Here is a 26,657-nt window from a genome sequence, read left to right on the forward strand (position 1 = left end):
TAGCAAAGTAAGAAACAATCTCAACTGGCTAACAGACTGTTTTAGTCAGTTTTTGTGTCACTGTGACCAAAATACCCAACAATAACAACTTAGAGGAACAAAAATTTATTTTGGGCTCATGGTTTCAGAGGTCTCAGTCCTGAACCCAAAGTGAGGCAGCACATCATGGGGGAAGGACCCAGTGGAGGAAAGCTGCTTAAGTTCCTGGTGGGGTTAGTAAGCGGAAACAAAGAGAAGGAGGGGGAAAAGGAAGGGACTGCAGGAACAACAACTCATCCAGGGCACATCCTCAGTGACCCACCTCTTGTAGCCATGCCCACTCATTTATAATTGCCACTCAGTCCATTCAAACTAGATGGACTGATTAGGATACAGCTCTCACAATTCATTTTACCTTTAAGTAGTTCTGCAGAAACACAGGAGGCTTATGAAAATCATAACACAGATCAATTAAACTTTTAAATTCATTTTAATTAGTATTAAATATTACCACATATTAGCATTCAATTAATTAGATCATCTGAATGAAAATAATTTAGTACTTGATGTTGAAAACAATAAAAATATTTCAGGCAAGATAGAAAACAATTAAATACGATGTTTCTACTTTTCAACATATTAAACCAATTTCATTTGAATTTAACTTTGTAGATTATTAACATATGGAAATCATACAATCAAGAATCATAATGCTACAACTTTGTATGTGCCATGGTGTATGACATCAGGTATGAGGCTGGCAGGCTAATAATCATTAAACCTAATTTTAAACAATCGGCAATTAAAAGTGAAGTTACCACTTTAGTCAAAGGCTTCTCCAATATTATTTCTTTGTATATTTAGATAATGAACTAAAATATGAGATGCAAACAATAATGTGAGGGAAAAAAGATTCAGCTCCTTAAAGCAGTACAGAAATGGCTTCCATTTTATGATTCAATTATGTAATTTGTTTTTTAATGGACACAATATCTTTATTTTGTTTATTTATTTTTATGTGGTGCTGAGGATTGAACCCAATGCCTCACACATTTTGAGGCAAGCACTCTACCCCTGAGCTATATAGCCCCAGCCCTGTAATTCTTTCTTTCTTTATTTAAATTAGGTATATACTACAGCAGAATGCATTTTGGTTCATTGCATACGATTCAGCACAAGTTTACATTCTCTGGTTGTACACAGTGTAGCATCACACCATATGTGCAGTCATACATGTACATAGGGTAATGATGTCCATCTCATTCCACCATCTTTCCTGCCCCCATGCACCCATCCTCCCTAACCTCCCTCCCTGTAATTCTGTAATTGTTTTTTTTTTTTTAACATTTAGACATGTTTTTTTTTTTAATATTTATTTTTTAGTTGTAGTTGTACACAATTTATTTATTTATTTTTATGCGGTGCTGAGGATCGAACCCAGGGCCTCGCACGTGCTAGGCGAGCACTCTACCGCTGAGCCACAACCCCAGCCCTGTAACTGTTTTTGGATAAGAATTAATTGATAGTAAAAATGTATTTGGAAAAAAAAAAGTATTTGGAGTAACTACTTAACCTAACTACTAAGTTGTCTTATTTTACAAATATTAATAAAAAGGTGAAAGAAAACAGAACAGAGGTTGTTTTTCTCTTGCAGAATGAAAATAACTTATCTGTTTTTTTTTTTTTTTTTTTTTAAGAAATCTGTGGAAAGTGAAAACATTAACTGCCAAGGAATGAAATACTGCCATTTAAAAGTCCTATATTAGAACTGGGCATGATGGCACATGCCTATAATCCCAACAACTTGGTAGGCTGAGGCAGGAGAATCATCAATTTAGGGAGGTCCTAAGCCACTCAGCGAGACCCTACCTCAAAATAAAAAATAAAAAGAACTGAAGATATAACTCAGTGGTAAAGTACTCCTTGGTTCAGTCCCCAGCACCCAAAGGAGGAAAAAAAAAGTCCTATAAAAGGGTTGGGGATGTAGCATAGTGGTAGAGTACTTCAAAAAATAATAATAAATAAGAGTCCTATATTAGAAAAAAAAAACTACATTGAATATTACATCAAATATTTTTTAAAGTGAAGCAAGTGCTTATTCACAAGATAAAAGAATTTTAAATAGAAAAAATAAAGAAACAATATTTTAAGTAAAAATCCTTCTATCACACTACGGTGATATTATTTTCCTGAAGTTAACAAAATCGTTCATGCTGTTAAGCTAATATTCTTCATAGAACTGATGATAAATTTTAATTATGAATGCTCATGAAGTACCTGATGATACAAGATCAAACATAGCCGTTCAATGCCTATAAAGTGGTTAAGTGCTGAAAAATTCTTAGGCTAAAATAGGTTTATGAATCTCTAAGATCCATCATCATTAAATATGCTTTTATATTTACTAGAAAAGTAATAAAGAAGCCAGGCATGGAGGTGTACACCTGTATTTCCAATGACTCAGAAGGATGAGGCAGGAAGATCAAAGGTTTCAGGCCAGCCTCTGCCACTTAACAAGACTTAGTGAGACAATCTCAAAAAAGACATAAAAAAGGACTGGGGATATAGCTCTATGGTGGAATGCCCCTAGTTTCAAACCCCAGTACTGAAAAAAGAGGAAGGAAAAAGACAGTAAATCACTTTCTGATCTCATTTCTTACTTTTCCTTTTAAAATTATTTCTAACAGGAATGATTTCCAATTGACGCGTAACAGAAATGGAATTCTCACTGTTATAAAAAAGGTATAAAGAAGCTGGGTGCAGTGCGCATGCCTCTAATCCAAGTGGCTCAGGAGGCTGAGGCAGGAGGATCCAGAGTTCAAAGCCAGTGAGACACTAAGCAGCTCAGTGAGACCCTGTCTCTAAATAAAATACAAAATATGGCTGGGGATGCGCCTCAGTGGTAGAGTACTCGAAGTTCAATTCCTGGTACCAAAAAATTAAAATGAATACAAAAATAAATTAACCTATATTCTAAATTCTTAGAAAAGGAAACATCATTTGGGAGGAATTATTGTACTTGCCTTCCCTACATGAATCTATAAAGTTAAAATGAGGAAGAATAATTTCATTTATTACAAAATAAGAAGTTTCAATTAAAATTGATGATAAAATATTCAATGTTCATTTAAAAAATATATCAAGAGTGTATCTGGGATTGTTCGGTTTTATTTTCTTTGATGCTGAGTACTTTGCGGTTAGTCCTACCCTGAAATGAAACACACACATACACACAATTAAAATACAGGAAGAGATTTTTAAAAATAATTTTTCAAATAACTTCTAAAATGTTACTTGTTGACTTATAATTCTGACATCCTTTAAATTTGACCCGCAAAACATGATTTTACTGCTAGCTTTATTAAAGTTCAAATTAGTCATACCTTTTTGTTCTGGTCTTCTGAACTCTGCTTGAGCTACCTATAGAGGGAAGAAAGTCAAGAAATTCCATAATGGAATACATAAAATAATTGAAAAACCGTGTAAAAATTTAAAATGTTAAAGCTGACTGATTAAAGATACTAAAAATTTTATTGGTACTATATAGTTCATATTTTACATAACAGAAACTAGCTTTATAGCATGTCTTCATAATTTACTTAGTTTTACTAGCATTATGCTTAATATCATTTTTGGAATTTGGTAGTTAGCACTACCAAAAACAAGTTAAGAGATATCTTAACTATGTAAATATATAAAAATATATGTATGATTTGCCACCATACTTTGGCAAATGCTCTTTGAAGGAATTTTTTTTTTGATTAGATGACTTGAGTTCATTATATGCTAACTAAAGTCTAAATTGAAGTTTTCCTAAATTCAGAAGCTACTGATTTCAGTTAACCCACTGGCCAACACACACATTCGAAGATATTCAACATCCTTAGCAATCAGGTAAATGCAAATCAAAACTACCTTGAAATTTCATCTCACCCCAGTTAGAATGGCAATCATCAACAATACAAATAGCAATAATTGCTGATGGTGGGAAAAAAAGATACACTTAACAGCATTGTTAGTGGGCTGAAAATTAGTACAACCACTCTGGAAAACAGTATGGAGATTCCTATAAAGGCTAGGATTGTAACCATCATATAACCCAGCTATCCAAACTCCTTAGTATTTATTCAGAGGAGTAAAATTATCATACTGTAGTGATATATGCACACCAATGTGTACAGCAGTACAGTTCATAACAGACAAGTTATGGAACCAGCCTAGGTGCCTTTCAACAGTGAACAGAGAAAACATGGCATATATACACAACAGAGTTTTACTCAACCATAAAGAAGAATGAAATTGTCATTTGCTCATAAATGGATAGAACTGTAGAACATTATGCTAAGTGAAATAAGCCAGACTCAAAAAGTCAAGGGTCGAATGCTTTCTCTCTTGGGGGATCTCAAGAAAATAGAAGGGAGAATGGATGAATAGAGGAGAGAAATGGAGGGGAAGAGAAAAGGGATGGGAAAGGGGAGGAATTACAAATGAAGTTGAGTAAATTATGCTATGTGCCCGTGTGAACATATTGCAATGAATTCTACTTTTATATTCAACTATAACAAACCAATTAAAAAAAAAAACAAAACAGTAGGAAGATTAAATAGAGTAGAGGAAGGGGATCAAGGGTAGGGAGGAGGAAAGAGAAAGTATGAGGGATTGAAATACAGAATGTTATATGAATTTATGAATGTCAAAATGAATGCCACTATTATGTATAAATATAATCCCCACTAATAAATATATTATGAATATAATTATGTATTTACATATATGTTCTTATTATATATTATATAATTATATATACTATATTTAATTTTTGTATAAGTATTCCACTTCTGTTAGGACAAAATGGGTTAACTCAAACCAATAGCTTTAAAAACAATTAGAATTATATAATAATGTAATATTATAATTATATAATATAATTATATATTGATGTATAATTATATTACATATAAATTATATAACTACAATGCTATATAAAATATAATCATATTAAATATAATTATACTAAAGGGTATAATAATAACAGAATGTTAATATGATGCATATAAGCTCTAGATTATAATTTTCAAACTATTTTAATGCACCTGTATCAATTCTGTTACAATATTCAGATTATTGAAAATTTGGGAGTCAATGGGTTTAACGCCAATCTACGGTCAGGTAACTTTTTCCTGGCTGGCAGCATATACAAACTACCCTTTTAATAATATGTGTTCAGAATGAACAATCTTACATATTCCTAGAAAATCAAATTCTTCCAATTGACTACAAACTCACCAGTACTTCTGGAGCTATCTTTGGGTTGGTTAAGAGGATAAACTTTATCATTCTTCAGTTCTTGGATAATACCTTTATTTAAGCAAACATCCACGTGCACATTGAACAGCATAAGATCTGAAGTTTTTTGTTCTAGATTACATACTGGACAAACTAGCGCTTGGCCTGCTGTCACTTGATACACACAAGGTTGGAGTGGTTCATGTCTACTTAGTAACTCAGCATCTTGATTTTCTAATGAAACAAGACAAGACTTGCTTGGAAGACTAGAACATTCCTCCTTGCTGTGCTCAGTGTCTATACTTCCTGCTTTAGATGAATTATTTCTAGTTTCTACCAAATTTACACAATCTACTGAAGTGATTTCTACGTTTTTCTGATGAGTTTCATAATATTGCTTTTCACAAAGTAAAAAAGAATGGTTCGTGATTTCTTTCAGGTTAACTTCAGTAGAGGAAGCATTTGAAGAATTCATTTTTGAGTTCTCCCTAATTGAAGGTCCATCAAGACACACATCTACATGTTTATTAAAGGCTTCCAGACTGATACTTCTTTGTTCCCTAAAGCAAACAGGACAGGTAAATATCTGGAAGTTATCTGAATTATCTGATGTTTCTAAATTCTCACTTGTCTTCTTTAAAACTTGGAATGGTTGTGATATCTGTAAACTTTCTTTAACTATAGTTTCACATTTAGATGTGTCCTGGTGGCTCCATTTCCTTTCTGATCGTTTTTTATCAAAGAAACTCTTCTTATGAGATGTTTCTAGAGGTTTTACAAACTGATCTTTGTCTGTTTTCTCTAGCATACACCCAGTGACTGACAGGGCTTGGTTTCCAGCCTGTAAGAAGCCAATGATGCTCCTTTGTTGGTGTTTCTTATCTTCTTCATTGGGAAAACCAGATATTCGAACACCTAAATTAAACCAATCACAATTAATTCCAAATTCAACAAAGCCAACAGGTATATTAAAAACATTTTACATAATACTGTTGTGACATCTATATAAAAGGTTGATTACAGAGAAATAATAAGCAAGGCTGTATATATTTCCTTTTGTATGTGTGGCCTTGTGTATGCTAAGTATGTACTGTACCACAGAGGTATTTCCCTAGCCCAATATTCTTTTAACTAAAGGATGTGTTTTCAAAGCTGATACTGTGAGTGGAAATTTACTTTCCTTTATACAAGCATGTATCACTAAATATTAGCAATCTATTGCAGTTCATATGATGACAGAACTTTCAATTAATATCTGACATATAATGGCATTCAATATAAAACAACAAATTGAAATCAACTACCCAGACCCTTTAGCTTTTTTTGTTTTTTTAAGGATTTTTTTTTTTTTTTTTGGAGTTTTAGGTTCACAGCAAAATTTAGCAAAAGGTACAGAGAATTCTCATATATCCTCTGCCCCTATTCATGTAAAGCCTCTCCTGATATCCACATCCTACACCAAAGTTGAACATTTGTTACAAATGATGAACCTATATTGATATGACATTAGAGTTCACACTCTTGGCACTGTACATTCTATGGGTTTAGAAAATTTTCTTATGTCATATCTTCGCTATTATAAATCACAGAATAGTTTAATTGCCCTTCTATTCCTTTGTGTTCTGCCTATCCATCTATCCCTTCTGTCTAACCCTAGAAAACCACTAATATTTTGTTGTTTGGTTTTATCTTTTCCAAAATATTATGCAGCTGGAATTATATGGTATGGAACCTTTATAGACTGACTTCTTTTACCAACCTGTAAGTTTCCTGCATTTCTTTTCACTGCTTGATAGCTTTTTTTTTTTTTTTTTTTTTTGTATTGGGGCTTGAACCCAGGGGTGCTTTGCCTCTGAGCCACATCCTCAGCTCCTTTTTAATATTTTATTTAGAGACAGGGTCTTGCTGAGTTGCTTAGGGCTTCACTAAGTTGCTAAGGCTGGCTTTGAACTTGTGTTCCTCCTGCCTCAGCCTTCCAAGCTGTTGGGATTACAGGTATGCTTATTTACTTTCCTTTATACAAGCATGTATCATTAAATAGCTTATTTCTTTTATGTACAGAATATTATTACACTGTCTGATTATTCCCTAATTTATTTATCCATCAACTGAAGGACATCTTTAGGCAACTATGAATAAAGCATCTATAGATAACTTGTTATTTGGCTCTTTTAATGAACATTCGTTATTTTGATTCAGGGTATGCTATCTTTTATATGAAAGTATGGCTAATGAACCACTCTTAGTAAGAAAGTGGACATTTGGACTGCTTATCCATACACATTCTTTCACATAATTCACTTTGGAAACATGGTCTATTTGTTTTTATCATATAATGGCTGGAGATGTGATTTCATGGTGTTTCAATCCTTTATTTGTAATTCTGAAATCCAAAAAGTTCTGAAAATTATAAGCAACAAGTGATAAATGATGCCTAAATTAATGTGAAGTTATTTAGAGTCCTTATTGTATGTGAATATATTTTTGTTTATTAATGTTATTTCATCACGGGGCACTGCTCCAGACTCCCAAAGGAGTATTACATAATATACTTACTATGCAGTGAATCTGCTTTCTAATATCTGAATAGGTTTGAATTTTGAAACCTTTCTTGTCCACTTTATTCCAGTACATAATAAGAAACACTTCAATTGGTTCAAAATGGAATCAAACCAATAATCATGGCTTTACATGCATCAGGTTCCAATAAATGGCAGCAGCACAGAAAGTACTTTGTAGTCAGGTTTAAGAAACAAAATAGAGGTGAAAATTTTTTGAAAATTAATTTTTTTGGGGGAAATCTAATAGATTTAAGGAAAAAAAAAAACATACCCATAAGTCTTAATCTCAAGGGACGTGGAAAATCCGCATCAATTTCTGTCCTTAGCAACTCCTTAGCGATGGTAAATATTTCTTCCGCAGTAGAAACAACAGATGAAACTGTAGATGCACGAGTTTTTACTTCAAAATTCACATTCTTCAGTTTAATGGTAACAGTTCTACCCTATAACATATAGAATATATTATTATATAGGCTTTCTAATATTTAGAAAAAAGTTATTTACATGTTAGAAAAATCCAGAAATGGGTGGGACATGGTAGTGCACGCCTGTAATCCCAGCAGCTCCAGAGGCTGAGACATGAGGATCCTGAGTTCAAAGCTAGCCTCAGCAACTCAGCAAAGCCCTAAGCAACTCAGTGAGATCCTGTCTCTAAATAAAAACAAAATAGGGTTGAGGATGTAGCTCAGTGGTTGAATGCCTCTGGTTCAATCCCAGAACCGCCTCCCCCCAAAAACCCCTAAGTTTAGAAATGTCTTTTATGTACATGTAAGAATGTGGAAGTATAACAAATTTTATTTATAAAACATGATAATAACAACTATCACAAGAAATAATTAAAATCTATACATAATATGAAAATTCTATTCTAGATACTATTATTCCCATACCCAACTTAATTTTTATAAGATACCCTTATATAAAGGGAAAGTTAACTGATCATTTTTCCTTTTATTGAATCTTAGTTAATTCAATTTCTAAAAAGGCATGAAAAATTTTTTTTTTTTTATAAAAGATCCTCATTAAAAAGGTCTTACTGAAAGCTCACATTTACTGTGTGGCTGGTACATGCCAAATACTATATTTAATAATTTATGTGTAAGAATTCCCTGTGCAGTTAGTGTCTTCGGGTATAGAATTTCATCTGGGGATGATGATGGATGGTGGGGATGGATGCACAACAAAGTGAATGTACTTAATGCCACTGAACCAGACACTGACAAATGGCAAAAACTGTAAATTTTATATTGTGCATATTTTAGTATTCCTGGAGGTTTAACTTAATTCTCCTTCATTTGAGGGTGAGTTAAGACTTACTAATTCATTTTCAAAGGAAAAAAATCAGTAATTTCATAGTGGAGAAACGTAGCAATCACCACCTTAACCAACTGATAAAATCCAGAGATGTCATATGGCAACTATATACCACCTGGCAGGATACAATAAGGGCACTTCATCTTTGTGATAGTCTTTCTAAAAACTTATATCCTTGTCTAATTATTAAAAAACAAAACCACCAAACAAACCCAGATTGGATTTTCAAAGTCATGAAAAAAGAGGATAGACTGGGAAACTGTGACAGACCAGAGGAGACTAGGAAGACATAAATGCAACATAGTTCCCTAAATTGAATCCTGGAATAAAGAGGTGATTAACAGAAAATGAGCAAAATCCAAATAAAATTTAGAGTTTATTTAACAATAATGTGCTAATGTCACTTGCTTAGTTTTGACAAATGTACTGTTAACACAAAATGTTAATAATTGAGGAAACTGGATGAAGATTACACTGGAAATCTCTATATTTTTTATCATTTTAATTTTTCTTATTTTTAGTTGTTGATAGACCTTTATTTATTTATTTTTAATTTATATGTGGTGCTGAGAATTTAACCCAGTGCCTCACACATGCTAGACAAGTGCACTACTGCTGAGCCACAGCTCCTTCTCTATATTCTTTTTGTAACTTTTCTGTGAATCTAAAATTTTTCTAAAATTAAAAGTTTATTTAAAATATAGTTTTAAGAAGAACTCTGTTATATCATCAAAAGAGAAGCTTATAAGAAAAAGGCTCATCAGATATTCCAGTTTTTTTGTAATAACTTTTTAATATTTTTCTATTACTTTGAACAACTCCACTCCTGGTTTGAGATTGTTGGGAAATACTAAACATGGATTGTTGTGAGAAAAGATTAAAAAACAGAAAGTTCAAAGCATTCCAGGCTCCCCCCACCCACACCCCAAGTAAGCAACCTGGATTAGAGTCTTGAAACAAAATGTCTATTATTCTAGAAGGTCATTGTTTATGTGAGAAAAATATTAAAGACTAATTGGAAAGGCATTTATAATATGTGAGTACAATTCTGGGGAAATTCTTCTTTGCCTTTCTAAGGCTAATATACTCTCATGTTATATTTAATCAAAGTACTCTGGAGGTAGTATAAAGTCGTGTATAATGATACTGGAAGCATTCCAGCATCACAAGTTTCTTTTTCATAGAATGATCTCATCGTAGACCTCAGATATGGGTCAGATTAAATTTGTCTCTAATTGTTGGGGACAGAATATTCTGTTCCAACATTAACTACTTTGTATTGAGCTTTAAGAAATGGGTAATCTAACTTGTTTCAAGTAGCATCATTAAAATTTTTAAAAACTAGAACACCACATTAAAATAAAGTACCTTAAGCTTTTCTTTCTGGAGATCTTGAGCGAGTTCACTGCAAAGTTCTTGGCACAAGCTGTACTGTTCTTCTGCTTTACTTATTTCACTGAAGGTCCTAGAGAAACAACAATGATTTGGTGCACAAAGCAAACTGTAACTCAAAATAATTTGGGAATGATATAGTATATTTAAATGGTCTAGAATTACTTTATATATTCTGCTGTACAAATAGTTTTCATATGAACTAAGACATAATTAAGTAGAAACACCTACAGTCTATATAAACAATAGAAAACCATGTAGATAGGTAAATTGATTTGCAAAGAAGCAATTTTATACTCTTGTTCTATAATATTTTTTAAAAAGATGATTAAAGTCATCAACAGACAATGCCCCAACTTATAATACGTTCAGTCAAGTATATATGTATATAGATTCTGCTATAGAAGACTATTTTAAGAAAATACAGATGAGAACATCATATTGTACATGAATTTTCTGGATAGCATATCTTTTTCTTTCTTTCTTCCCCCCCCCCCTTTTAATTTTTTATTTTGAGACAGGGTTTCGCTAAGTTGATAAGGCTGGCCTCAGACTTGCAGTCCTCCTGCCTCAGCCCCCTAAGTCATTGGAATTACAGGCGTATACCACTGTGCCTAGCTCTGGACAAAGATGTCTTTAAGTAGATTTAATGGGTTGGCTCAGTACCCAGGTACATATCTACTTATCTAGTAGATAAGTGGAAATGGAGGGCTGGTAAGAATAAATGCAAAACTGAATATCTTCAAAAAGATATTGAAATAGATAATATTAACATTAAAGAGTCAGACATTAAAGAGAGATCACAGCAGTGAGAACAAAACCTTGAGCAAATAGTAATTCAGTAGCATCCCCACTTCTAAGACTATCCCCAGCTACTCAGTACTCTTCCCTAGTGGCAACCAATGTTTCTGGCTTCTTATTCATATGAATTCCAGAAATATTCGATCTGCTATGCTTGAATATATCTCCCAACGGTTCATGTGTTGAAATTTAATCCCCAGTGTGAGATATTAAAAGGGTGCAAATCATCAACTACGGTGTTTAGGAGGTGATTAGAATTAGACAAGGTCATATGGGTGGAAGCCCTCATGATTGAATATTGGTGGCTTTACAAGGAGAGGGAGAGTCACTAGAAGAAACACATAACATGGCTCTATCTTTTGCTATGTGTTTGCCTTACACTGCCTTGGAGCAATAAGAAGGCTATCAGCAGATGTAGGCCTTTACCTTTGAACCTCCAGGCTAAATGAACCTCTTTTCTTCAAAAGTTATCTAGCTTAAGATATGTGGTTACAGAAACAAACAAACAACAACCACAAAAACATTGGGCTAATATGTACATATTAGCAAACAAGCAATAATTTTACCCTTTTTTATATAAATAGAATATTACATACGTTATTTAGTACTTTGCTTTTTCTCAATTTATCTTGGTGTTACCAATGAGAAATTAATATCCTCATTTTATATGGCAGCATAACATTCTAATTCAAAGATATAACAATTCATCTGGGATTTTGATAGATATTACCAAATTTCTTACCCTTTGTTGTAGGTCAAATATTGGTCCCTAAAGATGTCTTCCCTGGATCAGTAAATAATGCTATCTAGGAGAACTTTGTTCTTCTTTAATTATAAATGAGAATGGGAATATTTTCATATAGCCTGTCATTTTTTGTTTCCTTTTCTCTTAACTAATTAGATATTTGGTACACTGATGCTTCTTATTGATTATATGAGTTCTTTACATATTAGAGAAGTTAGGTTTTTATGTGTGATTGTGAATTACAATCTCCCTCTCCCCAATCCCATAAAGAATTTGATGTTATAATACAATTTTTTAAAAAGCCAAGAAGAGGGGCTGGGGATATAGCTCAGATGGTAGAGTGCTTGACTCGCATGCATAAGGCACTGAGTTCAATCCCCAGCACCTTTAAAAAAAAAAAAGCCAAGGAGAGTTTTCAGAAAGAAAACTGGAGAATATATTCCCACATATCAATAATTTTCTCAGTAACAAAGTAAAAAAATATAAAAGAAATATTTTTAAACTGTACAACATTACTCATATAATCACATTTTGGATGAATGTGTTCTCTCTCTCAGATTGCTTTTATGTAAATCACAACCTAAAACAGCAATTTTTATCAAAGCCATTTATTGAGTATGTTGTTTTATAAAATTCATTCAGATTTTTTGGTCAGAAATAACATGTGAAATACAAATCCAACCTTCTACTAGGTCAGTGGTTCTTAAATGCCTGTGACATCTTGCTTCTTTGAGGAAATAATTGAGAGACTTTTAAAAAACATTTTCTCAAATAATAAAGTTCCATATCAAGATTTCATTTGTCTTGCAAACAAGATTGTAAGCCCACTAAATTAGCCCATTTCTAAGCTCTCATTCACCAAGAATATAATACTACATGTTGAGGATCCCTTGTCTGAAATACTCAAGACAAGAACATAGATTGGACTTTGGATTTTTTTTTAACAATTTCTGAATATTTGCCTGGATATAACAAGATATCTTAGAGATAGACCCAAGAATAAACCTGAAATTCTTTTGCTTCATATACACCTTATATATTTAGCCTGAAGGCACATTTACACAATATTTTTAGTATGCCTGTGTTTTGACTGCAACCAATCACATAAAGTCAGGTGTTAAAATTTTGTATTTGTGGTGACATATTGGCACTTAGAACATTCTGGAAATTCAAGCATTTCAGACTTCAGATTTTCAGACTAGGGATGCTCAATCATTTAATGCCTCTGCTCATGCAACCAATATTTAATGAGTTTCAAGAATTCCTGGGCAGGAGTTGCAGCTCAGTGGTGAAGCGTTTGCTTCACATGAGTGAGGCCCTGGGTTTGGTCCCCAGCACCACATAAAAATAAACAAATAAAAATAAAGATATTGTGTCCATCTACAACTAAAAAAAATATTTAAAACAAAAGAATTCCCAAATAAATCTTCAATTTCAAGACTAGAAATTAGAAACTGGAATCCTAAAATGCCTAGTTTTCAGCGAACAGAAGTAAAATCAACATGCATAAAAATGACTGCAGTTAGCTGGGCACAGTAGTGCATGCCTGTAATCCCAGTGGCTTGGGAGGCTGAGACAGGAGGATCAAGAGTTCAAAGCCAGCCTCAGCACCAAAGAGGCACTAAGCAACTCAGTGAGACCCTGTCTCTAAATAAAATACAAAATAGGGCTGAGGATGTGGCTCAGTGGTTGAGTGCCCCTGAGTTTAATTCCATGTACAACCCCCAACTCCCCAAAAAAAAGAAGAAAAAAAAAAAAAGATTGCAGTTAATTTGAGAGTGGCACAACCAAAGATAATAATACCCTGTACCGAAGTATACTGTAGCATGTAAGCTGAAGTATATATTGCAGCATTGTAAACTGCTGAAAACCGTTGATGTGATTTGCAAATACTGTACTAAAAATTAATTTAGAAATTAGTTTAAAATAACATTATGAACAATTAACAATAAATAACAAAACATTACCTCTCAACGCTCATGCTTTTCCTTTCTCCATCCCTTGAAGTGACAAAACAAAAACAAAAAAACAAGTCTTTATTTTCTATTTCAGAAAAGACTGATAGACAAATATAAAAGTAAATATGAAATACCTTAGAAGAAGAAAGCATTTAGCTCAAAAAACAAAGCACAGTAGGGGAATAGAGAACATGGATTGAGGGGAAGTCAGATCTGCTATTTTATCATAAAACACCCACAGATTTCCCTTATTATTCTCTCTGAATACCAATATATGCTGTGTTATATCAGAACTATATTGCTTACAAGCAAGTATGGAAATAAAAAGAGAATAATTTTTGGATTACAGAAGACATTTTTATTTCCTGATTTCTTCAAATACTAGTTAGTTATAGTGCTGTGATATCTTCATCTTTCATTTTACCTACAAGATCAAAATGAGCTAACTGTAAATTCAAAATAAAAAAGAGCAGCAAGAGAATTATAATACAGCCTTGCAATCTGTTAAGATTTAGCAGGCTTAATTGGTTATTTAATTTTATAGACATTCTCAGCAATTTTATTGTTGTCTTTTATTTTAAATATAATAATAAGAAGTCATTTTGAGTACAGGATGACAAGATAATGACAAAATTGCAAAAATAGTGTCCAAGGTTGACTTCTGTGATTCCTATTCTTTCTTTTTAAAATATTTTTATTAGTATATTATAGTTATATATAATATTGGTGTTCATTTTGACACAATCATACATGCATGGAAAATAATTTATTTCACTTTAGTCCTCAGTACTTCCCCTTTCTCTCCCCTCCTCCCGCCCCCCTATTCACCTACCTATACTAGTCTTCCTTGTATTTATTTATAATTTTTTAAAAAATTGGTACTTTATAGATATACATAAAGATGAAATTTATAATTTTGTTAATTTCATCCTGAAGTTACTCCCTTTACCCAACCCTCCTCCTTCCCCATCTACTCCCTTCTTCTACACCACTGATCTCCCTTCTGTTATCATGGGATTCCCCCTGACCCCATCCCTGACCCCACTCTGTTTTTCCCCCTTATTTTGATCTAACTTCACATATGAGAGAAAACATTTGACCCTTGATTTTGAGTCTCTTATTTGACTTAGCATGATGTTTTCAGTTTGATCCATAGACCACCAAATGCTGTAATCTCATTCTTGTTAATGATTGGTAAAACTCCACTATGTATATATACCACATTTTCTTTTTCCATTTATCCATTTATCTGTGGACGGGCCTCTGGGCTGGTTCCATAACTTGGCTATTGTGACTTGTGCTGCTATAAATATTGACATGCCTGCATTACTACAGTTTGGTGATTTTAGTTATTCAATGTAAATACCAAGGAGTAGGATACCTGGGTCATACGGTTTTTTGAGGAATCTCCACGTATGAGTATACCTTCCCCCCACCTCCTCACCAGCATTTATTATTATTTGTATTCTTAATGATTGCCATTCTAACTGAAATGAGATGAAATTATAACCACAATTATAATTCTTGCCTATTATCTATTCTGATTGCTAATAATGTTAAACATTTTATCATAATGTTTGTTGGTCATCTCTATTTCTTCTTTTGATAAGTGTCTGTTTATTCCCTTCTTTTCACCTATCCCTAACAATTTACCTTTCCAGCTGTGGGGTACTTCCTGTTAAGACCTAGATGAAAAAGAGATGGAGGGGGAAAAAAAAAACAACACAGGCCCACTTCTTTAGCCATTACCTGTCTCCTAGATCTTTGCATCATTGGGTCCGTCAATTTTCTGCCTCTGGATGAATGTTGCCAACCCCCACTCAGCCCCAAGTCTTTTTTTTTTTTTTTGGTACCAGGGATTGAACCCAAGGGTGCTTAACTACTGAGTAACATCCCCAGCCCTTTTTATTTTCCATTTTGAGACATGGTCTCTCTAAGTTGCTGAGGGCCTTGTTAAATTGCTGAGGCTGGCTTTGAACTCACAATCCTGCCTCAGTCTCCCTAGCCGCTGGGATTACAGGCATGTGCTAGTGTACCCAGCCCCAAAGTCATTTTTTGCGCCCTCATTCTACTTTACTTTCCTTTAAACCATTTGTTTAATGGTTATTTTCTATCCCACACACTAGTCTGCAAACTCCATGAATATAGGACTTTCTCCTAGTCACTGTCATTATCCCTAATTCCTAGGACAATGCTTAACACAATAATCAAAGAATAAATTACTTATGTATCTGGAAAAGAAATAAAATATTGTCAGTTCATGAAGGCTTTCAAAGAATCATTAAAACTCCTTCCTTAAAGAATGAATTATGGAATATAAGCCATCTTTTTTTCCTCAACAATCTGACAACCAGCATTCCTCTTATATTCTGAAAAAAGAATAAGGCAGAGATAAAAAATAAAATAATCATTGATTCTCTTGTCCATCTACTCAACTGCTGAAGTGTAAGTCTTTATTTTTCTTTTGCTTTTCTCCTGAATCTAATCTGTTGATTTTTAACCCAAACATTATATTCTGAATCAAACTGGTCTTGGAGGATTTTAAAACACGTTATCTTTATAGTCTCTATCTCAATGGTTAAAATTGACATTTCAGCAAATAATTAAGCAGAATTACTATATATACCTTGCCAGATGTGTTGAACCTAGACCCAGAGAGATGTGAAGGAAATAATGCCAAGATGTTTCAGAGAAAAGGAGAGAAAGTAATGCCCTCTGTTGGTAGAGTTCTGTACAAGTAATAATTCCAAGGGCCTTTAACATTTTCTCTGTAACTTTTCCTATTCCAGAAACCTAGAAGAGAATCAACATTTATCATTAATTTTAAATTAAGATCAGAACTGAGAGGGTAATCTTATTAAAGGTATAAATAATGTTACTATCATCACAAATCTTGTGAGAAAACTGATTTTGTTACTTTCGGGTCACATTTCCTAAAGAGCATTCCATTTAATTTTTAAAGGCACTAAAAAAGGAGTTGTTGGGCTGGTGTTATAGCTCAGTGGCACAGTGCTTGCCTAGCATGAGTGAGGCACTGGGTTCGATCCTCAGCACCACATCAAAATAAACAAGTAAAATAAAGGCATTCTGTCCATCTACAACTACAAAAAAAATTTTTTAAAGAAAAAAAAAGGAGTTGTTGGTCATATATACCTTTAGGGAATGGACAGTCAACAAATTTAAATGGAAAATTTTGCTTCAAAATTAGAAATCTTTAATACACTAATATATAAACAGTGACCCCCTTTTTTAAAAATAATATTTTTTGGTTGTTGATAGATCTTTATTTTATTTATTTATATGTGGTGCTGAGCCCCAGCCCCAGCCCACCCCAAAGCTCTTTGATCCAGACTTTTTTTAAATGAAACACCTATTTATACTTTGAAAAACACATTAGAAAATACTACTTTATAATTATGTCTTACATATATTATCCAATAATCATAAACATTGTATAGAGTAATTACTGAAAAAAAAAAGATATCTATGCAGAACAATTTGGAAGCTCTGAAGAGTAATAAAAATATACCCTTTTCTGGAACCCCTAAGAGATAATTTTATCATTTTAAAGATGGTAAAGTATTTTTGCTTTTTTTATATAATAATAAAAATTCTAAATATCTTTGAAATATACCTATTTGGTAGCACTCTATTAAGGTACAGTTGGGAAAGGACTTTTCTAAGTATTTTTTATTTCTTTCTCCTTTGCAGGAATCCACTTAAAAGCTGTCATCCAAGTATGCTCCTAAAAATTTCTAGAAATAAGCTTCCTAAACCTGATTTTTAGGGTTTCACAGAAAGATCTCATCAAGTCCACATTTAACCACCAATTATAATTCTTGCCTCTTGTCTATTGTTTTAAAACTTCTCAGCAAAGAATTACTATCAGCCTAAATGATGTCCCTTCAGAATTCAGAGAACATGTACCAGATGATAAATTTTATATAAAATCTTACCTTCCTAATTGGTAAGTCTTTGATGAAGCCCATCACAGCTTGTCTGTTGGGGAGAATTTGATATTGTCCATTTGGCTTATTCTTGTCACTGCAAACTTTTGCCAACATTGTATTGGGAGCAATTCCTTAAAAGAATTAAAAGAACATTCTACTTATAAAAGTTGATATGTATTTATTTTTAACTAAGTGATGACAAAACAGAAAAAAATAAATGCAAATAATCTGAAATGATACATAATGCCACTTTAAAGATAACATTTTATTATCATCTATTTCCTCAGGATTTGCTATGTTTTGGTGTTTTTTTGTTTTTGTTTTTTTCCCTTTTGTTGTTGTTGGTTTTTTTGGTACTAAAGATTGAACCCAGGGTCACTTAAACACTGGTCAACATCCCCAGCCTTTTTTAGTTGTCATTTTGAGACAGGGTCTCACTAAGTTGCTTAGAACCTTGTTAATTTGCTGAGGCTGGCTTTGAACTTGTGATCCTCCGGCCTCAGCCTCTCAAGTCACTGGGATTACAGGAGTATGCCACCATGCGTACTTGCTATGGTTTTAAGAAAAGGAATTTTATTAGTTATTGGGGCAGAAGAAATGGGAATATTTAATTCTCCATGATATTTAAAATCTAAAAATAATTTCTGAGTTGAGTAATATTAAATGTAACTTACTACTGAGTTTACTTACTATCTTTAGTAGAAATACAGGGTTGTTATAGTGGCTGGCCCTATAACCATTACTTAGAAAAGATCCAGAATATAATTTGTGAAGGATGTTTATTCTTTGAAAAGTTTTTTTTTAATGAATTATTCACATAAAGAAAAAAAAAGCTTCTGTATATTTATTTAAAACATTTCATCCCTTTTGCTACTCACAAAGCAAATTAAATTACTACTTTTCAGAAAGGTGTTTTAACAATTTCCAGGAGTCTTAGAGATTAAGGTAATTTGAAACAGATATATTCAAATAGAGCCATCAAATAGTTCACTTTAATTTTATACATATTTTCCTAAATTTTACTATTCATTTTCATGTTTTGTTAAAGAAAGATTAACCTAATTATGACATGAGTACTACAAGATAATTCAGGGTCCTCATGATGAGTATCAATTATTATGCTACATAGTGATGCCCTTATGGGTTATTGACATTTGCAAAGCTGTTTTTTGTTTTTGTTTTTTTCCCCTTTTACCAGTTGGTCCTAAACTGCTACATTGCTAGCTGGTGTTTTGGATTTTTTAATTTTTTATCTTCTATCTTGATGTCTTCTGGGTTCTCTCCTGCACATATTCTAAGACAGCAATGAAGTCTCCTAAGGAAGAACTAATCAAGATTTATGAGAAAAACCAATGACCATATATTTTGCATTTACAAAAGAAGAGCTACATAAGATTTATGATAGGCTTTTTTCTTTGTGCTCATGTGCTTTTCTGCTAAATTCCTATTTACTTGTAGGTTCACAGCTCTTCAGAATAGGTAAAGTTTCAGAATGTAAAAAAAAAAAAAAAAGAATAGATAAGTAAAAAGATACTATATCCTTTCAAATGAGAAATTATTAATATGACACTTGAATTAAGTCAGCCCAAAACTTACAACCACACTGTGCATCAAGATCCTGACCTGCACTAGCCGTCAGTGTTGTTTTTTGCTCGATTCTGAAACGAATTTCCTTTACCACTTCCTCAGCTGATGTTCCAAAAACAACTGAATTTTGTAGTATTTGAGGATTGTTTTGTTCTTCAAAGTTCGATGGGGTTTGCAAATCAGGAGGACTATCTTCGAAAAGCAGTGGAGAGATGGGCCGTTCATGCTCACTCAGTTTATCCACGTCCTTTTCTGGTTGATCTAAATTATAAACGGGAACAGTAACTCATGTTCATTTTAAGAGGTATATATTTCACAAGTTAGATTTTGCTTCATTCTTTCTTTAAATTTTTCTTTTTTCTACTTTCCCGTCACATTATTTCTGAAGACAAAGCAAATTTAATAGTTTCTAGAAAACATGATCAGAAATGCTACAATTTATATTTTATAACTGTTCAATCAAGAAAAAAACTGTCCAGGTTTTTCTTTTAAAAAAATTATCTTTTTTCATATTATACATTCTAAAAGGATCTACCCTATGTAAAGTTCATTAAATTTTGAAATGCATTACTTTTTTTCTTTAAAAACTAAAGTATTTCTTGCCTTTTATTCTTCTATATGGAAAAAAAGACCTTTACTAAATTAGACTTTAGGAATGAGGAAAAAAGGCTTTAGGCAAATAGAATAATTATATCTGAAAAGTAAGTTTTGCTTTTAGAGAGAAAATAATTTTTCTTCATCCCTGGAAGAAACTTTTCAAATGTCAAATCTTTATTTCCTTCTTTTAAATCTGATTTTATTTTGACTTGCTTGTGCAAAGTATCACTTTTACTAAGGGTACATTTGCAACAAATACAAATTGCCCCTGAAAGTTATGTTTCTTTATACAAATTTTTAGGGTCTGACTGGATTAACCAAGGTCTAAGTTTAAGGAAAAGAACATATACTATCACTAGACTATAAACTATAATTATTACAAAGTAAAATAAAAATCCCAATTATTATCTCATTTTATTTGCATTTTTCAAAATATAATGTAAAATACACTTAAATCTATATTCATACTTAAAATGTTCTCATAATATCTCATAAATGCTTCTCAAATTAAGGTAAATACAGTAGCAATAATTAAATTTCTTAAGTTTCAAGATACACATAAAGTATATTACTTGAAAAATAAATTTAGTCTTTTAGGAAACTTTTCTAAAAAGATAACAAATTATATGATAAAAACCTGATTAGTTTCAAGTTTTAAGGTAGGTAATAGAAATTATGTCACAGATATAATCTCCAAATTGGAATTCTCAGGTCATATGAACCCTATTTTACATTAACTGTTACTTATATGCTTCAGTTCCTTTTCATTTTTTATATCTAGTTTTAAAGTTCAGAGTAACTCAGAGGGGATTCAAAGTACGGAACATTTGAAATGATATTCACTGGAGCCCGTTTCCCCATTGGATGAGTGGAACTCAAGGTAATAAAAGCTGTAGAAGAAAAACTGCAGATCAGGTAAGGTACCTGTCACATTCATAAGCCGCTCCTGCAGAGTTCCTTATGCTGTTATAAAGGGCTAATCCCTCTCACACCCTGTTTTCAGGTGAGTCACTGCAATAGTAGAATGCTACAGGAGAAAGCAAAGATTGGTACCTCCTGGTACATTATTAGAGCTACTGCAGAATGGTATGTTACCTTTTCCATCTCAACTGCATTTTGCTTCTTTGGGAGGCCTGGAAATATAACTAACTGCTAAAATTGTTTATTTACTTCCAAACTGAATATTTTTGTAATCCCCGTAACTGAGGTAATCAGAGTACACTGTATGGTATTACCAGGATTAAAGCATTCCATCTGAACTGCAAGTGCTAAAAAGTGAGTGTTATTCAGTTTCTTACATAGACTGGTATCCACCATCCAAATTTATATTACAGAGTAGACATAAAATAATATGTATAATATCTGTATGTTTCTTGGCATTGCTTTGAACAGATAATAAAGGGAGTGATTTTAAAAAAAATCTATGAAGCCATGAAACTTCTGATTCATTGTATTCTAGAGTCATGATAAGGTCTAAGTCAAAGAAGGGAAAGGAAAGTCATTAATTCTGGCAGAGTAGAAAACAGTAATAATTGCTATACTACAACCAAATTGTAAAAAACATGGGAAATGAAGAAAAGAAAAGAATCACTCAATATTTTGATATCTTTTTTAAAAAATCTAATTTCTATTAAGAACAATAACAAAAAAAGCTACCTTACACAGATAACTTCCTCAGTTTTTTATTTTATTTTATTTATTTGTAGATGGTGCTGAGGATCAAACCCACTGCCTCATACATGCTAGGCAAGTGCTCTACCACTGAGCCACAGCCCCAGCAAATTCCTCAGTTTTAATGCGATCTAAACTCTTTGTTAGATTTTAAGAAAATACTGTTAGATTTTAAGAAATTACTTTGTACAGGGACTCAGCACTTATAGTGCTTGGAGATTTAACAATCTCATTTGGTTTAAAATGATATTTTATACATTTAACTTAAACCTGGTATATTTTAAATTTCTGATTTTTCATTTTTATAAAGATATATCTAATCCTACCACCTACACATGCTAATGGAGTTAACTGGGTTGATTCAAAGGGTTACTTTTCTGTTTCTTAGTGTTTAGTTTGATAATTCTTATAAATTGCTTACCATTTTCTATGGCATTTTCAGTTTTGACGAAATATTTTCTTTTGTCCTCAGGCCAATTTTGTCTTTCTTGTAAGTGCTTGGTTATATTCAAGTAAGCTTCATCAAGACTCATGGCCATAAAATTGGGATCATAATCAGCAAGTATTTCCTTAACCTTCAAAAGGAACAAAAGAAGCTTAAATTCTGCTGCTACAGCAAAGCCTCCTGTCACATATAGCTGATGAGAAACATTAATATTCTTTCTTTGCAACAACAGTAATGATCCTGCAATCAATAGACCATAGATTTAAGGAATAAATAATTTACTACCAGTGCATATTTGTCAAATTCTCTTTTGTCTTAAAATAGATCATGAAGGCAGAAGGCCATGAAATAGTTTCATCTGATGCAATCTCTCTTTAGCCACCTACAACTTGATATAGTAAGCAATTCAAATAAATCTCAGATGACATCATTATGGTAGACAGAAAAGAAAATGGTTAAGGTTTTAGGAAGCTAGCTAAAAGTAATTCTACTCTCATCTTTTAGGATGATTTTTATTCATCTTAAAAAGGGATAATCTTATGTAAAAATACTCAATTAATTATAACATGCACAAAAAACAACTCTCAATACACACATTAATGCATGTATCCATACAGGGAAATGAAAGTTTACTATTTACTGGCATCTAAAATGGAAAAGATGTTAAAATTTGTAACGTAACTTCATGATTACATTATATTATACAGAAAAGTCTGGCATTGCCTCGTGGGATAAAGGAAATACATATAGAATTTTAGTGATACAATCCAGAAATTCCTTTTATATAAGATGATTTTTATTACATGAAACTATGAATTTTTTTGATGACTGTTTTTTACAACTGAAGTATTAGCTATAATTAGAGGGAATGATTGACAAAATAATAACATATATTAGAAAACATTGGCTGAATTATGTTACATTTCATCTAGCATTTAAAATCTATCTACTATATCTTGAGAAAACTTTTGTTTCTTTATAAAAAGAAAGTGTTTTAGCTTAATGTAATTATGAACAGCTGAGTCAAGGGGAATTTCAGAATAGTTTTACTCAGAGAAGGCCTAAAATAGCTTTGTTCTTGTAGAGAAACCATTTTTATAATATACTCAAACAGAATCTTTCTAGTAAAAATGAAACTCTGGAAAGTCTGTAGCTAGCAGACAACTAACATTCTGAATGAGAAGTACTCTCTAGAGACACTGCTTAGTACTTATTTCCTTTTCCTAGGCAACTGGCAAACAAAAATAGATATGTTCCAGGTAAAAAAATCAAGCACTTAAAGCTCTAAGAACAGTTAAAGCTACTCCAATATTTTGGACAAAACAAAAATAGATCTTCCTTAAGCTTTCTAAACTAAGCCAAAAATATCTATAGTTGATTTTTTATCTGCAAATTAACTATGTAGATTTTGCTGGAATCTTAAGATTTTTCCAACTTATGTAAATAAACAGATGAAAGAAAACTAGAACCAATTTAGTTCTCTTTGTCACACTGTCTAGTTTTACTGAGTTAAAGTGGTACTTAAAATTCTTAGTCTTTATGGGACTTTTAACTTATTAAAAACCTATATGCATGATTAGCATTTTATTTATTTTTAATTAAAAACACAATAAGAGAGATAAACAGTCATCAAATTTGAGTGTACTGCTCTCTCCTTTTCCACTGTTTCTGATAGGCACAGAGCACTTGCTTTAACAGACTATTTTGAAGAATATTCTTTTAAAACTTGGATAGGATGTCATTTCTAGCAAAATGAGATGGAGTACAAATAAAAGGATGAATTTAAAGGTTACTTGCATGTCTAAATGTTTAACAAGTGGCAGACCATAGTTTTTAAGTGCTTCCATTCACTTAAAAAGACAGCATTTACTCTAGCAGTCTAAAAGTGATGTAGATATAGCATTCAAATTAAATCCCAGGACTACAGGATAGGCCAGTTCTTATAAAACAGAGAAAACAGCTATTTTTCATATAAGATACTTTGGAATTTTAGTAAATAATCAAATCTTTATACTTCAGAGATCCTTTTCAAAGCAATGAATTATTCCCTTTTCTCTTTGATTTAATATTTCTAAGATATTATATGTTCAAGTAACTTCACAAGATCGTGGGACAAGGAAAGCAGGTAATTAAGTGAATTTCATCACTGCTTAAAAACACTCAGAAGAGACTAAAATTAATGATGAGTAGATTCTGTTAATTATAAGGTTGTTCTAGAAGAAAATGTATTTTTCATATTAGGAAAAAATAGTTTAAGTTACTAAGGTTACTCAAAGTTTGGGGAGATGAGTTTTTTAAGCAGATGCAAAAAATTCATGAAAATAGAATGGTCTATTCCAGGTACCATAAACAGCTCAGTATTCAATATATAATGTGAAGAAGTGGTTGAAGGTGAGACTAAAGATGAGACTAAATGTGGTAGACCACAGTATCATTTACTAAAATCCTGATGTGCTAAGGTATTTAGAGTTGACTCTCTAGGTGGCAGAAAACCAGAGAAAGAATATTAAGTAGGAGTGAGATATCAACTTACTTCTTTACTCACAGCTCTGTATTTGTCAAAGTTCGGGGGCACTATGATAAGTTGTGGGCAGAGTCTCTTAGCAATAAATCCTGGCATGGCTGCACGAACACCAAACCTCCTTGCAATGTAATTTGAAGTAGACTGAAAAAGAATTGGCCACATAGAGAAAAATAAACAAAAGTAAATGGACATGTTGATCCATGCATTCATAAGAAACACATTATTGATATGCATTTTCAATTCAAGGATATTTCTATTACAGGCCACTCTCTTGAATCACTGAACCCAGAGTTTGACTTTATCCTATCATGGTATGATAATACCATGACCCTTTCTCACTGCTGTCCTTATATTTATAATATGATATCAGATAGTAATTAAGCTATTCTAATAAAGAGATTCTTTCGTAATTCCAGTAAGTAAACTTCATATTTTTAAATAATTTTTTTTAGTTGTAGTTGGACACAATACCTTTATTTTATTTACTTATTTTTATGTGGTGCTGAGGATTGAACCTAGTGCCTCACACATGCTAGGAGAGCACTCTACCGCTGAGCCACAACCCCAGCCCCCCTGAAAATAAACTTCATTTGTTTTAAGACATACCTGTAATATAGTACATATCCAAGTCTGGATGATAGTGGATGTTGTTATATAAAAAGTAATAGTATAGAATAGTTAATAGGATAGTGCAAATAATTTAAATATTACATAAAAGTCACAGTATAGAAAGTAATAATATAGAATAATACAGGTTGAGTATCATTTATCCAAAGTGCTTGGGAACAAAAGTATTTCAGATTACAGAGTCTTTCAGACTTTAGAATATTTGCACAGATTTTACCAGTTAAGCATCCCTGATCTGGAAATCTAAAATCTAATTGCTCCCAAATCTGAAATTTTTGAGTGATGGATTTTGGATTTCTGGGGATGATAGATCTGTAGTATATTTTTGGATTTGCTCAATTTGGTATTTGGGGAAATTTTTACCTAGAATAACAACTAACAATTGAAGGTCTAACCAAATTAAGTCTCCAAAATGAATTTTTATTTCTCAACACATGAATATATTTTTTGGTAAAACCATTTTGACTAGGAGATGGAATTTAAAAAGAATGAGAGTAAAACAGAGAATATTACTTATTAAATCCTTAGTGATGATATTTGTCAGTAACATATGTCAATCTGGTAGACCACAGTACCATTTACTAAAAAAATTTTTTATCATAAATAGAATCTTTATATGGAATCTCAAGTGAAAATTCAAAGAAAAGCAGAACACAATCTATCAAATGAAGGAATTATCACAAAATATTATTAGTTTTCCTTTAATAAATTTCAAAAGGTATTTTAAAAATCTTGAGAGGGATTAAAACTATGCTAATCCTTGCTCAGTGATCCAAAAAGGAAAATGCAAATCATACTAGAAAGACAAACCAATGCTATAAATATAAATAAGTGTAATGGAACTAATATGAATGCTATATCTAAGTAGAACAGAAACAAAGATTTGAATTCCTCTGTTTGTGGTAGATCATGAATCAGAGCCATAACAGTTTTACAAGTTACTCAAAAGGTAAGATTTTAGTTCCTTATACCAAATGACTTGCCTTATGACTAACTTTGAACAAAAGCATGTGTGGTAAATGCTACAGTGTGAGTCCTGAAGCCTAGGTCTTAAGAAGCCTTCAGCTTCTACTCTTGCTTTTTTGTGATCCAGCAAACCATTGCAAAGACCTTGTGGTACATTACTAAAGGATGAGCATGGAGAGAAGAAAGTACAAACATTGGAAGCCACTCTAATCGCTTCTGTGGAAGTGCTAGATATAAGCCATTTTAGATTCTCT

At 32.4% G+C, this 26,657-nt stretch overlaps 1 protein-coding gene across 7 annotated transcripts in view; it reads right to left on the bottom strand.

Annotated features, from left to right (window-relative positions):
• Positions 1–450: 450 nt before the first annotated feature.
• Positions 451–26,657, bottom strand: part of Polk (DNA polymerase kappa) — a 69,091-nt gene continuing 42,884 nt past the window's right edge. For all 7 annotated transcript variants that reach the window (XM_058574070.1, XM_046426911.2, XM_058574068.1 and 4 more), the window contains 11 exons: positions 24,820–24,951; positions 22,263–22,416; positions 19,610–19,834; positions 17,993–18,117; positions 16,663–16,829; positions 14,046–14,078; positions 10,509–10,605; positions 8,098–8,269; positions 5,266–6,180; positions 3,363–3,399; positions 451–3,187 (listed from right to left, as the gene is read on the bottom strand). In XM_058574070.1, the coding sequence (XP_058430053.1) occupies positions 3,103–3,187; positions 3,363–3,399; positions 5,266–6,180; positions 8,098–8,269; positions 10,509–10,605; positions 14,046–14,078; positions 16,663–16,829; positions 17,993–18,117; positions 19,610–19,834; positions 22,263–22,416; positions 24,820–24,951 (2,142 nt within the window). In that variant the 3' untranslated portion in view covers positions 451–3,102. The remainder of the gene's footprint in view (positions 3,188–3,362; positions 3,400–5,265; positions 6,181–8,097; positions 8,270–10,508; positions 10,606–14,045; positions 14,079–16,662; positions 16,830–17,992; positions 18,118–19,609; positions 19,835–22,262; positions 22,417–24,819; positions 24,952–26,657) is intronic.

The sequence above is a fragment of the Marmota monax genome, unplaced genomic scaffold (genome assembly GCF_021218885.2).
Source record: "Marmota monax isolate L192 unplaced genomic scaffold, Marmota_monax_Labrador192_F-V1.1 WCK01_AAM20220418_F8-fsc00018, whole genome shotgun sequence".
Classification (NCBI taxonomy): domain Eukaryota; kingdom Metazoa; phylum Chordata; class Mammalia; order Rodentia; family Sciuridae; genus Marmota; species Marmota monax.